Below are 13,004 nucleotides of genomic sequence, written 5' to 3'. Positions count from 1 at the left end.
GAATTGGACAGATTGTGCTAGAATGTTGCAACAGTGGCTGCAGTCGATTTCTTGGACTTTTTTTTTTTTTTTTTTTTTTTGTTCTAGGCTCTGTTGCTTGAGCTGTGCTTTTGTTTGTTTTCCTTTGGCCCATTTTTTGCTTGTTCATATGCTAGCTTTGGACTTTTGGTTTGTGTTTGTTTTGTTGGTTTGTAAAGTTTGTGTTGTTGGTTTGTAATAAATGTTGCGCTTTGGAGCTTTGACCAAAAAAAAAACCTTTTAAGTTTTCACTTTTCAGAAACCAAAAATGGAAGATTCAAATTTCAAAAACACTTCACAAGGGATCATAATTAACTAGGGGCCCACAACAAATATTTTCTGAACATCAATCCTTCAACGATTAGGTAACTATTGACCTATATATGAAAGTACGAGACCAAGACGGCAAAAAGGTAAATTAATGAAAGAGATGATGACCTGGCAACATAGTAAGTCTGGGGGTTGACTACCATACAATGTATAAGGACATTCACATTTTGTTCCACAGCAAGAAAAATATGGGTAGGGATTTTTCTTTTTTTTGTCAAACGATAAATTTTATTAGATTATATGTTAGATTAATCACTATCGAAGTTCAAACCCACGCTTTTATACAAAGACTCAACTCCTTCAACCATTGTGGTAAATAGTCACTTGCAAAAATATGGGTAGTGTTAAGGGGATTAAATTTGTAAACAAAATTTTATAAACTAAATGATATGGAAATTAATGATTGGATTATTACTTAAGCGTTTGATAAACGTGCTCATTCTTATTGGTGACACATCATTTAGTTTGCAAATTTTTTCTATAAATTTAATCTCCCTAACATTATCCGAAAAATATTATATGACCAAACAATATAGAAATAAAATTTGACAACGGTCATAACAGTTTTCGTTTTGCCATTTTGGCACAAAATCAATATACCATTGGATCACGACTACCTCATAGAAACGGAAGATGGGTCGAGTAAATTACAGTGATTGTTGGATCACTCATGTGAAAAATCTACCAAAAAAGAAAAAGTGACCCAAAAAGAAAACTAAAATTGATTAGTCTTAACACTTAGCATGTTTTAGTGGCTTCTACAAATACTTTGTCAAGTTGGATCTTTGGTTCTGTGGTTTATGTTCACATTTAGAAAGCTTATCGTAGTAAGCTTGATCCCTATGCATTTTGTTGTATGTTCCTTGGATTTGCCCCACATCATAAGGGATTCAAGTGTTATCATCCTGCTAATCAACATATGTTTGTAACCATGGATGTGACCTTCTCAGAGTCTGAATATTTTTATTCTTCTTCTGTATCCAATTTAGATCACCAAGGGGAGATTAGTGATATTGGTGATTTAAGTTGGCTACAATATAATTCAGTGGGAGAAACCGAAGTTGTGGAAATCTGCCTAGTTGTTCAACTGGAGCATACCGAACCTAGTAACTTAGTTCAGCAGGCTCCAATTGAACTAACAGCCCAACCGAAGAAATTAGAGATGTTTGGCAGAGTTCTACCGAACAGTACAACCTAGTTCAGCAGGAATCTGCTGAAGTGCCCAATATGTCTGTAGTACCCCCTCTTTCTGATCCTTTAGTGCCCATTCCAGCTCCCTTGAATATCTAAGAGGTAAGTATTGTAAATGATAATACAACTAATCCTGATATTGATGTGAATAATTATAAATTGCCAGCAAGACAGAATCGTGGTATGCCACCTGATAGGTTCTCTCCGGAAGGAAAAGTTAAGTATCCGATTGCTAAGTATGTATCATGTGAGCGTTGTTCACCAGAACGTAGGGCGTTGGTAAATCATATGGAATCAATCAAAATTCCAACTCAGGTAGAAGAAGCCCTCCGAGACTCTAAGTGGACACAAGCGATGGATGAAGAGATATCAATTTTGCAAAAGAATAAAACTTGGGAGGTAGTGCAATTACCAAAAGGGAAGAAACTTGTTGGCTATCGTTGGGTGTTTACGATCGAGTACAAGACTGATGGATCAGTGGATAGGTACAAAGCAAGGTTAGTGGTTAAGGGGATAATGTGTGCTGTAGATTACCAAGAAACCTTTTCTCCGGTAGCAAAGATGAATACAATGCGTGTTTTGATTTCCTTAGCTGTAAATATGGATTGACCTTTTAAACAGTTTGATGTGAAGAATGCATTCTTTCATGGGAACTTAGAAGAAGAAGTGTATATGGTATTTCCACCAGGATATGGTGCAAGTGGTAATATAGAAGTGTACAGATTGCGTAAGTCTATATATGGGCTTAAACAATTGCCCCATGCTTGGTTTGATAGGTTTACTCAAGCAATGAAGAAATACGGATATTGCTAGAGTCATTCATATTACATTTTGTTTCTGAAGGGTAGGCTTGGCAAATTGACTGCTTTAATCATTTATGTGGATGATATGATTATTATAGGGCATGATTCTAAAGAAATTCAGAAGTTACAGGTAAATCTTGCATCTAAATTTGAGATGAAAGATTTAGGAGAATTGAAGTACTTCCTTGGAGTTGAGGTCGCTCGTTCACCTAAAGGTATTTTCTTATCGCAGCGAAAATATGTGTTAGATTTGTTGAAAGAGATTAGTATGTTAAGGTGTAAACCTGTGGATACTCCTATGGTAGAAAAGCATCACTTGGGTATTTACCCATATTAGGTTCATGTTGACAGGGGTAGATATTAAACACTTGTGGGGAGGGTAATTTATTTATTTCATACTCGTCCTGATATTGCATATGCTGTGAGTGTTGTAAGTCAATTTATGCACTCACCTAGTGAAGATCACATGGTTGCGATAATGCGAAATTTGGCATATCTGAAGTCTACACCAGGTAAAGGAATACTTTATGGAAAACATGGACATCTAAAGGTTGAGGGGTTTACATATGCAAATTGAGCTGGCAATGTTACTGACAGACAATCTATATTTGGGTATTTTACGTTTGTTGGAGATAATTTGGTTACGTGGTGTAGTAAGAAAGAAAAAATGGTGTCAAGGTCTTCTGCGGAAGCTGAGTATAGAGGTACGACACACGAAATAAGTGAACTTCTTTTGTTATGTAAACTTTTGAGATACCTTGGTTTTGAACCAAAGGAGGCTATGCAGTTATATTGTGACAATAAATCTGCAAGGGAGATAGCTAATAATCCGGTACAAGATGATTGAAGAAAGCATGTAAAGGTTGATCGACACTTTGTCAAGGAAAATCTTGAAAGGAAGATTATGTCTATACCATTTGTGAGTTCAAGAGAGTAGTTGGCTGATGTTCTTACTCATGCAATGTCTAGGAAGGTTTTCCAAGACTCAATTATCAACTGGGGCATGTATGATATCTATGCACCAACTTGAGGGGAGTGTTGATTTGAGTTTGAATTATAAATGTTATTGGAGTCCTATTTTAGGTAGGACGAGAAAATATGCCCGCGCGTTGCTGCGGGACTTGAATGCACCCGCCTTAACTACATAAATAAGACATTTAACCTGAATAAATTAAGACACATGCACCATGCACTCGTCTCTTAATTATAAGAGAACTTGTTTGCAATACTGAGAAAAAGCTTATTATTGTTGATAAAAATACACACGACACCAATGGATCATGCCATAAAAATTACACCATGAAAAATCCAGAGACCAAAATCCCCACCGGCAGAATTTATTCACATCAAATTTAAATTCTAACACCATACGATCAAATGTTAATCAAACACACAATCTCAAAAAGCCGAAACCATGTTAAGCAAAAGAAACAGAAGTCTCCTCAAAAAAAAAAAAAGAAACAGAAGTCTTCTCAAAAAAAAAAAAAAAAAACAGAAGGAAAAGAGTGAAGATGTAAGCATTGATAAGAATATGAAAAGTGGCAGCACTGATATCATGCACAGATAGGACAATGAAATATCGGAACCAGCAGCAACATATAGAACCAAGAAGGAAAAGAATTGATAAAATAAATAAATAAGAAATAGGATAGAGGCACAAACCAACAACATGAGCTCAGTTTTTTCATCATGAATTTTGCATGGCCTGAAATCAAGAAAAGGATGTGTTTACCAGGATTTTGAAGTGGATGCCCGCAGTCCGAATGACAGCGATCATCCCTCTTTTGATGGTCCAGAACCGACCCGGGACACTCATACGAAATCCAAAAAGGCAACATTATCTGGAAAGAACATGCGAAGCCGTCAACAACAACGAAGTAAATATATAGTTCCATAGATGCAAACAAAATAACACTATGGCATGATATTTGATTAAGATCAGTCTCTACCAATTTGATGGCAAAACACACCTCTCCCATACGGGAATGAACCTAACCATTTAACGAAAAAAAGACGAAAACCCATGCGGGAATGAACCTAACCACACTGCATGCACTCACATAGACTGCATACACATACACTCACACGCACTGAAGAATGAACGCATTATATTGAGTTAGCACCATTCAACTTTAAAAGCAGTGAGACCTTCCAAAGGCACAACCTAACTGGCCTTGGTTCAAATAACCAAATTGAGAACAACAGTTCAATTTTAGAAAAGCTATACAGAAGGAAAACAAAAAAGAAAAAAAAAAAGAGACAAAACAATCCTATAACCACAACTGAAAAACAAAATCAAAATGAATAGAATAAAATATCAGCAAAGCATGAACACTAACTAACATCCTTTGGAAACATGTGCTGGTTACGTATAATATATATGTGCATAAATTAAGAAAATGGCTTGAGTGCCCTAGCAGTGGTCTTTACGCTGAACCAAATCACTATTAGGTTAATTGTATTGATTCACGCATCTTCTTTTGTGTCTAAATCTCTACTAAATTGCCCTACGAAAATGACATAAAACTAATTAAAATTCCCAATATATTTGAAAAATACAACTTTTAAAAGTGTGAGAATATATGCAGCACCAGGATGTTGCAGAACTCACTGCCCCAATTTAAGATTCGGTTTTTGTCCAATGTATGTATATGCTTAGATACATCTGAGAATTTGCTTTGCAACAGTTGCTACTCTCATCGTCTTTTGAGAGAGATAGATACAAAGGTAAGGATTACAATGGGGAATAGTTAAGTATCCCTCTAAAATACTAAAGAAAAACATACCTAGAACGGAGTAAACAACTGTTTGTCTGCATAGTAGTTTCTCAGAGCATTTATGTTGTCAGAAAGATAGTGCTCCACTCCAGAAGGATGGACAAATGTACCAGATGGAGACTAACCCAAAGAAAACATAACTAAAAGTTAGCATCTGATGAACAATTAAGGTGATGCAAAAGGGCAACACGTGATGTGAAATTATTATACCAAAATATCCAAGGTCTGTTAATCTAATCACCCAATAAAATAAAACAGAAATTAAGCACAATAATATCAAAATAAAACAGAAGGAATAACATGAAACCTTGTGCATGGAACGTTCGTGAGAATGAATCACACAACAATCAAGGGTGGACAAATCACAAAAGTGACAATTAAAGGGCACCTAACGGACACCCCCATCTCTCTCTGCAATCGCAAAAATCCCTCGGGTTTGAGGAAGCAAATGGAAAACGAAATGTTTTTCCATCCCCTACCCATACCCAAACCTCCCTTACCCGTTCCCTTTACCCTCGCAGAAAATCCTCCCATCTCTCTCTCACCGTTGTCCCATCTCTCTGTTTGCAAATCGCAGAAAAGAAACCCTAAACAAATCCCTGAAATCCCTTGCCTAAATCCTCCCACATTTCTCTCTGACACCCCCTATCTCTCTCTGCAAAACCTAAACCAGATCTCCTAAATCCTATGTCAGACACCACACAAACAGCAAAGAAGCCAAGATATTAAAGCAATCTCTACATAATACTTTTGAACAATGAAACAAAATGGTACTTATTTGTTCCTTGTCCAAAACCGTTGGTGCCGCTGCACATTGTTATCAATTGTGGGTTTATCAAATCCTTCATGGCTTAGACTGCATGAAGAATTAGAATCTAAAAGATAAATATATGCTGTAAATAATCATATAAATGTAACTGCATTTAAAAAAAAAAAAAAAAAAAAAAAGGTAATGAAAAAATTGAATTCTATTTCATCATTATGTAACTGCATGAAACGTTACATTGAATGCAGACTCAATCAATTTCCCCAAAGTCATTGAATGCAAACCCATAAATAACACCATTGAATTTGGCAAAACCCAAAAACAAAATACATAAATTTACTCATATAATCACAGAAAAACATGAAATTTGAGCACCCATTTGGCCAAGTTAAAGGATAAAAGCACTCACATCATCATAGTACTCTTTGGGAAGATCTTCTAATACTGGTTCTTCCTTTTTCTTGCTCTTCCTCAGAACTGCCATTAAAAAACCCAGAGAAGCACACAAATTCAGAAAAGATAAGGTCCAAAACTGCCATAAAAAATCCAGAAAGCATACAAATTTATTAGAAAGAAAAGTTCAAATTACAAAAACCAACTGATGTGAGTGAGTAGTGAGAGGTTGTGTTAGGCACCTGAAACACGTTTTGGTTACAATTGAAAGGGCCAGAGCCTTGCATGCGAGGAAGATGACGATAGGATTCCAGAGACAGAGAAAGGAGGAGTAAGACGACGGAGGTGAGAGAAGGGAGACGGCGGCGAGAGGAGGATAGGACAGAGGCGAGTGCCAAAGTTTCTGCTTGTCTACAAAATTGGCAAAATTGGCACACAGGTTCACAACTCGTCGTCTTCCCTTGATCAATGACTCCTTTAAATATCCGAATGATCAAGGTCGATCGTGCTCGTAGAATACTTGATGAGATCCTTTTGGTAATCCACCTAAAACAAATAAGCACAATATCTATGTAAACTGGCATTTCACTCAATTATACATTAGTTATGGCATCTTTGGAACTAAATGACTTCAACCTTAAATCCTATAAGCAGTATGTTTCTATATTTTAAATCCTGTTATGATAACAGGTAAATATAGATGATACAAAAGTAATTTAGTTTCATCATGCAAATTTTCGCACTATTTAGTTAAGAACTCGGCCGGACTTGATTCCGAATAACATTCATAATTTCATATAGAATTTCAAAAGCCAGAGACTTTAGTGTAAATTACAATAAAATTTCACAAAGAAAGCAAATTGTAATATAAGTCTGATCTACAATTCAGATTTACCTGGATATGGTGATTTACGTTTTCATTGGAATTTTTGCATGCATTTACATCTGATGAAAAAATAATACATCATTAGTTGGTAGGAAGGAACTTTGATAAGCAGATAAAGAAGCAAGATTGAATATAAGTTTCGTGTACCCTGAAGTTGTTAGTTCTTGTTACAGAATACTCGCATCCGTTGCAGCCGCTTCTATTTTCTTCATGGTTTCAGTAATGGTATGCTTGGGTCCAATTCTTGTTGTCTTCTATTTCTCATCCTAAATTAAGTTAACAGTTCAACATTATTCGTTATAAGCTAAAAAAGTAGGATTAGTTATTTTAGTAAATCTATTTCTTGTAAACTTGCATGTTCCTCGAACATACCTGACAAATCGAGATCATTTGACATGGCTATCAATTGGAATGCATTCATAAAACTCGAGGATTTGGGAATTATTGTCTCCACCACATTTTCCTGCAATGAAAATAGCAATTGTAACAAAAATCAGATATTTGGATCGAAGGTAAGATTCTAGCATTTTCTCCGTATCACAATCATGCAGAGCTTTTACCTCAATTGAATCAAATCCAACACTAACCCATCACAACTCGATGATCACTCAGAACACTGAACGCAAAAATCAACAAAATTTCACCATTTTAAATTATAATTCGTTTCATATTCTTTAATCTGAAAAAGCAAAAAATTAAAATTAAATTAAAAGTGAACCTGGTGGTCGTGGGTGCCGCCGCTGATGAGGAGGTTGAAGGGATTGATTTTAGCTTTTTCGTTGAAAAGCTGGCTTTCTTCTTTTCCTTGCGAATCAGATTCTATTATGTGTAGCTCTTCTTCTTTTTGTTCCTTCAAAACTTTGTTCAGCATTCGCCTGAGGAGAGGGGAAATGGTTCAGAGCGAGGTATCTCCATTGCTGCGACCTTGTCCATTCAACTTTCTGCAGTTGCTTTTAAGCTTCGCTCCCTCCCTTCCTCCCTCCCTCTGCAACTCGCATACCTTGCCCTCACCAAACCCTTCTCTCTCTCTCCCTTCCCCTCCATCATTCCCTCTCTCTCTTCCTCTCTCCCTCCCTCCTCTCTGCAAGTCGCATGCCTTCCCCTCACCCCTATCTCTCCATCTCCATCCCTCATTCCCTCTCTCTCCTCCTCTCTCCCTCCCTCCTCTCTGCAAGTCGCATGCATTCCCCTCACCAAACCCCTCTCTATATCCCCCTCCCTCCTTCCCTCTCTCTCCTCCTCTCTGCAAGCGGCATGCCTTCCCACCAAATCCCACACCGAGCCATCGATCCCACCGAATGCAACCCTAACTGACAACAATGCCCACCCAACTTTTACCCCCAACCGTGTGATGTTAACCCCAGACGGGCATTCCCGTCATTCGAACTGATGATGGCATCTTCGTAAAAAACTAAAAGCATCTAAGTGGCAATCTTGTAAATAAACTGAAATGTGGTCCAAAACACTGTTCATATGAATAGTGCGATTTCCCCTCCTACTTTAGACTAAAGTAATTAGGATATGTAATCTTTAGGATTTAGTTTCTTTATCTTTTGTAATTACTTTCCTTGTAGGATAAGGTGTGTGTACCTATATATTGTAAACCTTAAAGGATGAATAATATAACGAAGTATTCAACGTATTTCCTCTAGAATATCATAGACAATGCTTGTAAGTTGTGCGCTTGTACTTGGAACTACATATGTTTTATAGGATCAGAGTGCTTGTGCAAGTGTGGCGACAAGCATGTGATCAATGTTCGTTTCATATTAGAAATCTTTGTTTTCCCTGTTGGCATTTTAAATACCGCTCTTTACTCATACCTGCTGTCAACTTTGCAACTCTGTTCAGCAGAATATCGTTGGACATCCATTTCTTCGACAAACCAGAAATGCTTGGCGAGGCTATAGAAACACTAGGGTTACTACACTACGATGGTAAATTTTCAGTCAAAAGTTTTGTAACTTTAATTTAATCCTACAACTATTTTAACTCATAAGACGGTGTTCATTTGTAATGTAGGTCAAGTTTCTGATCCAGCGAATGGAATTTTTGGAGCTGGAGCTCATTCGGACTTTGGTTTTATAACCCTGTTGACAACAGATGACGTTGTAGGTCTCCTAGTAAGAAGGCTGCTGTGAACTTCAGCTATATTACCATTATTAAGAAGGCAGTTATAACTATTGCACTATTAATCTGTTATTCCACTAGATACACAGGGGTGGCAGCAGCCAGGGCTGGTTAATTGGTTAGCGTGTGTTGAAAACCACATGGATGTATTTAGTATTTACGCGGGTTGGCGTAGATTTTAAGATTATCTTTTTGTTTTTAGGGAAGAAAATCCGAACAAAAACATCATAAGAATTGTATTTTAAGATTTTAAGATTATGTTTGTACCTCACCACTCTCGAAGTATAACACGAAACGATTCATGCTTTGGCGTTGACGAGCAAAAAATTTGCAACTTTTAACCCCAGTTCGAACTCCCACATACGCTTTCTTTGAGACCTGCAAAAAAACAGAGGAGTCGGAAATCCAAAAGCTTTTCCTCCACTATCCATTTCATACACTCGATTCTCAATTCCTGCCACTTCAGTTCCCCCGGAAAATGGCAACCCAAATCACTAACGGCGACGGAGCCGCCAGTGTCTCCGCCCTCAACTGCATCGATCTCTCAAGCTCTGACACCCACCGATCGGTCTCTTTGCTCAAACAGGTTACGACTCCCACATAAATTCTTCAACGTTTTTCTGGGTTTTGAATAGTTTCTGGTTTTCTAGTCTAGGTAGTGAAGGAAACTGAATTCTCGGTTGTTTTAGGCGTGTTTGGATTGCGGGTTTTTCTACTTGCTGAATCATGGAATAAGCGAGGAGTTCATGGCGGAGGTGTTTGATCAGAGTAGGAGGCTTTTCGAGTTGCCATTGAGTGCAAAAATGGAGCTTTTGAGGAACAAGAACTACAGGGGATATACCCCTTATCTCGACCAGCATCTCGATCATGAAAACCAAGTTCACGGTTTGTATTAATCATCCGGATAGTACAATTTCTGTTCTGTTTTTTTTAGCTTTTGATTAAAGTCTGGGTTTTTGTTCGTGTTTCGTAAATTTTTCGGGTTTTCGATAGTTGGAGATTACAAGGAGGCGTAATTACATGGGTTGAGCTAACAAGAAGATGACCCGAAGCTAAAAAGGCGCGTTTATGCCCTAATGTTTTGGCCCTAATGTTTGGCCTGCTCCAGTTAAACAACTGCAAGATGTGGAATTTAATGCTGGATTTCTAGCAAAATTTGGTTTTATAGTTCCTTTTTGTACTTTTATAGTATTTGGAACTAGATTATTTTTAATTTCAGATAGGATTTTTAACGAATCTCATCACGTCACGTGTCATTATATGAAAGTACAATTTTTGTGGATAGATTTCGATAAGATTTTTAACTAATTCCGCCGCATCACATGACCTTACCTGTTTAGAATTGTTGAAAATATTGAAATGTAGTATAAGGTGGGAGAAAATGGTAAGGTATTTATAGAAAAAGAAAAAAAAATTCGGATTTTTTATTAACTTAATTAATTTGGACCGTTAGATTACAAAAAAATTAGAAATCCTACAGCCTAGAAAAAATCCAACGGCCTAGAAACAGCCACGTTGCTGAAGCTACAATAACTGAGCGAGGCCACTGCCTAAAAAAATATGTCAATGACATTGCCCACGTGCCTGGCGCAAATTTTTTTAATTGCATTATTGGCATCAGCCTTGCATCACACATTACATCCATCTTGGTTACGCTCCCGAGCTGGGCTGGAGGGGTTTTTTTTTTTTGGGGTGGAGGTTGGAATTAATATGAAGCCAATCCATAAGGCTATTGCCCACGGTGGAAGTGCTCTTATTGATCATTTTGTACTTTTTTGTTGCCGGGTTGGAGGGGGGATCATGGAGGAATATCATAGACAATGCTTGTAAGTTGTGCGCTTGTACTTGGAACCACATATGTTTTATAGGATCAGAGTGCTTGTGCATGTGTGTCGATAAGCACGTGATAAATGTTCGTTCCATGTTAGAAATCGTTGGTTTCCCTCTCGGCATTTACTCATATCTGCTGCCAAGTTTGCAACTCTGTTCGGCAGAATATCGTAGGGTCCGATTTCTAGTGACAAGGTTTTAGGATGAATGATTGATTAGCATCTTAACTTTCAATACTCCTTTTCCATATTTCTTCTTCTAGATTAGTTCTTTCTAGAATGGATGATATACGCTGAGTTGAACTGTTTTCATGTAAATCATTTTAGGGAAGTGGCTAAATCAGTTGGTAGGCTTGTGGCCCTTGCTCTTGATCTCGACATCCATTTCTTCGACAAGCCAGAAATGCTTGGCGAGGCCATACAAACACTAGGGTTACTACACTACGATGGTAAATTTTCAATCAAAAGTTTTGTAATTTAATCCTACAACTATTTTAACTCATAGGATGGTGTTCATTTGTTATATATATAGGTCAAGTTTCTGATCCAGCGAATGCAATTTTTGGAGCTGGAGCTCATTCGGACTTTGGTTTTAGAACCCTATTGGCAACAGATGATGTTGTAGGTCTCCAAGTAAGAAGGATGATGTGAACTTCAGCTATATTACCATTATTAAGAAGGCAGTTATAACTATTGCATTATTAATCTGTTATTCCACCTTTATCTCTTCGCAGATATGCAAGGATAAGGATGCGAAACCTCAAGTATGGGAATATGTACCACCAATAAAAGGGTTAGTCATTGTACTCTCTGAGGGAGATCGATACCATTAAAGTGGCTTAAGTTGGGATGACTCATATATGCTATAGTTATATCCTTGTTTGCAGATATATGGTCCATTGAGTACTGTTTATAGCACTAGCACAAGTTAGCTTCATTGCTAGTAACGTATTTTGAAGATTTCACGATTTAGAAGGGTGAAAAATTGTAGATGCCAGGTCCATAGCAGCAAATATAATGCGACGACACCTTTTTGATTGAGTGGTAATTCTGTTTATTATTTCAGATCATTTACAGTGAATCTTGGTGATATGCTGGAACGCTGGAGCAACGTGTTTTCAAGTACTGCTCCTCTCCCTTAGTTCTATCTTCATTATATGATCATAGAAGATGAATGCTGGCAGTTTTGAGCTCTGCAATTCTTTTTGATCTTTATATATGTGCATTCTCCTTTTAGGATTTTTGTATTCAACTATCGTGACGCATGCTCCTGCTTTGTTTTTGTGCTCAGGTCCACATTGCATAGAGTTGTAGGGAACGGTCAAGACAGATACTCTGTATGACTCCCTTTCTTCTTTACTTTTTCTATTTCATGGCGTACTAGACCATATCAGTTTTCAGTGTTTTTACGCTGTGTAAGATTCTCTTGTTGATTATGTCCGTCATCTGATTCAAATGTAAACCATCAATTTCGCTTATTTTATCTGTGCCGGAATTGTACATGGGCTTAATTACTTGATTTTTGTTTTCTTTTCTCGGGTTTTACATGGCATTCGTTATGTTAACTTTCACATATACGACATACCAATTTTATTTTTCTTTCTTTACAGCACATACTTTCGCATTTTGGACGATACATCTCATTTGCTTCTTTTCCTTGGCAGATCGCATACTTTATAGAACCAAGTCACGATTGTCTTGTTGAGTGCTTGCCTACCTGCTAATCTGAAAAGAACCCTCCCAAGTAAGTTCTGACATAAATATTATGCTGGAACTATTGTATAGGTATTTTAGCAACTGAAAAAATTTATGTAGCCAAAGGATGGCAGTTTTGAAGTTCGAATCATAAAGCATTTAGAATGATATTCTTACTGTTCGCTG

General features: G+C 37.3%; 2 protein-coding genes and 2 long non-coding RNA genes across 4 annotated transcripts; 2 read left to right on the top strand and 2 right to left on the bottom strand.

Moving 5' to 3' along the window:
* Positions 1-5,892: 5,892 nt before the first annotated feature.
* On the bottom strand, positions 5,893-6,727 carry LOC125478401. The gene is made up of 3 exons (XR_007259228.1): positions 6,521-6,727; positions 6,295-6,362; positions 5,893-5,975 (listed from the first exon to the last, which is right to left on the bottom strand). It is a non-coding gene; the product is annotated as an uncharacterized LOC125478401 (long non-coding RNA).
* A 605-nt stretch (positions 6,728-7,332) lies between these two features.
* Positions 7,333-8,146, bottom strand: LOC103955693. The gene is made up of 4 exons (XR_001953820.2): positions 7,883-8,146; positions 7,725-7,780; positions 7,537-7,627; positions 7,333-7,430 (listed from the first exon to the last, which is right to left on the bottom strand). It is a non-coding gene; the product is annotated as an uncharacterized LOC103955693 (long non-coding RNA).
* A 1,421-nt stretch (positions 8,147-9,567) lies between these two features.
* LOC125468052 (UPF0676 protein C1494.01-like) lies at positions 9,568-10,205 on the top strand. The gene is made up of 2 exons (XM_048586553.1): positions 9,568-9,880; positions 9,984-10,205. Exons 1-2 carry the CDS (start codon positions 9,773-9,775, stop codon positions 10,188-10,190), a joined length of 315 nt encoding a protein of 104 aa, XP_048442510.1. The 5' UTR covers positions 9,568-9,772; the 3' UTR covers positions 10,191-10,205.
* Positions 10,206-11,094: 889 nt separating this feature from the next.
* Positions 11,095-12,847, top strand: LOC125478389 (2-oxoglutarate-Fe(II) type oxidoreductase hxnY-like). The gene is made up of 7 exons (XM_048586550.1): positions 11,095-11,120; positions 11,451-11,572; positions 11,656-11,756; positions 11,858-11,916; positions 12,190-12,242; positions 12,411-12,460; positions 12,788-12,847. The coding sequence occupies exons 1-7, from the start codon at positions 11,095-11,097 to the stop codon at positions 12,845-12,847; spliced, it is 471 nt and encodes a 156-aa protein (XP_048442507.1).
* The last annotated feature ends 157 nt before the right edge of the window (positions 12,848-13,004 follow it).

Source organism: the organism of the source record quoted next, unplaced genomic scaffold (assembly GCF_019419815.1).
Source record: "Pyrus x bretschneideri cultivar Hongxiangsu unplaced genomic scaffold, Pyrus_bretschneideri_v1 Contig1, whole genome shotgun sequence".
Classification (NCBI taxonomy): domain Eukaryota; kingdom Viridiplantae; phylum Streptophyta; class Magnoliopsida; order Rosales; family Rosaceae; genus Pyrus; species Pyrus x bretschneideri.
Note: the sequence above shows the minus strand (reverse complement) of the source record. Positions and strands in the feature narration are given on the sequence as shown.

Excerpts from the sequence above, each read along its gene's own strand:
- LOC125468052 (XM_048586553.1), top strand. The coding sequence starts at position 9,773 with ATGGCAACCCAAATCACTAACGGCGACGGAGCCGCCAGTGTCTCCGCC. Across the intron at positions 9,881-9,983 it reads CGGTCTCTTTGCTCAAACAG|GCGTGTTTGGATTGCGGGTT; the intron begins GTTACGACTCCC and ends CGGTTGTTTTAG.
- LOC125478389 (XM_048586550.1), top strand. The coding sequence starts at position 11,095 with ATGGAGGAATATCATAGACAATGCTT. Across the intron at positions 11,757-11,857 it reads ATGATGTTGTAGGTCTCCAA|ATATGCAAGGATAAGGATGC; the intron begins GTAAGAAGGATG and ends ATCTCTTCGCAG. Across the intron at positions 12,461-12,787 it reads ACGGTCAAGACAGATACTCT|ATCGCATACTTTATAGAACC; the intron begins GTATGACTCCCT and ends TTTCCTTGGCAG.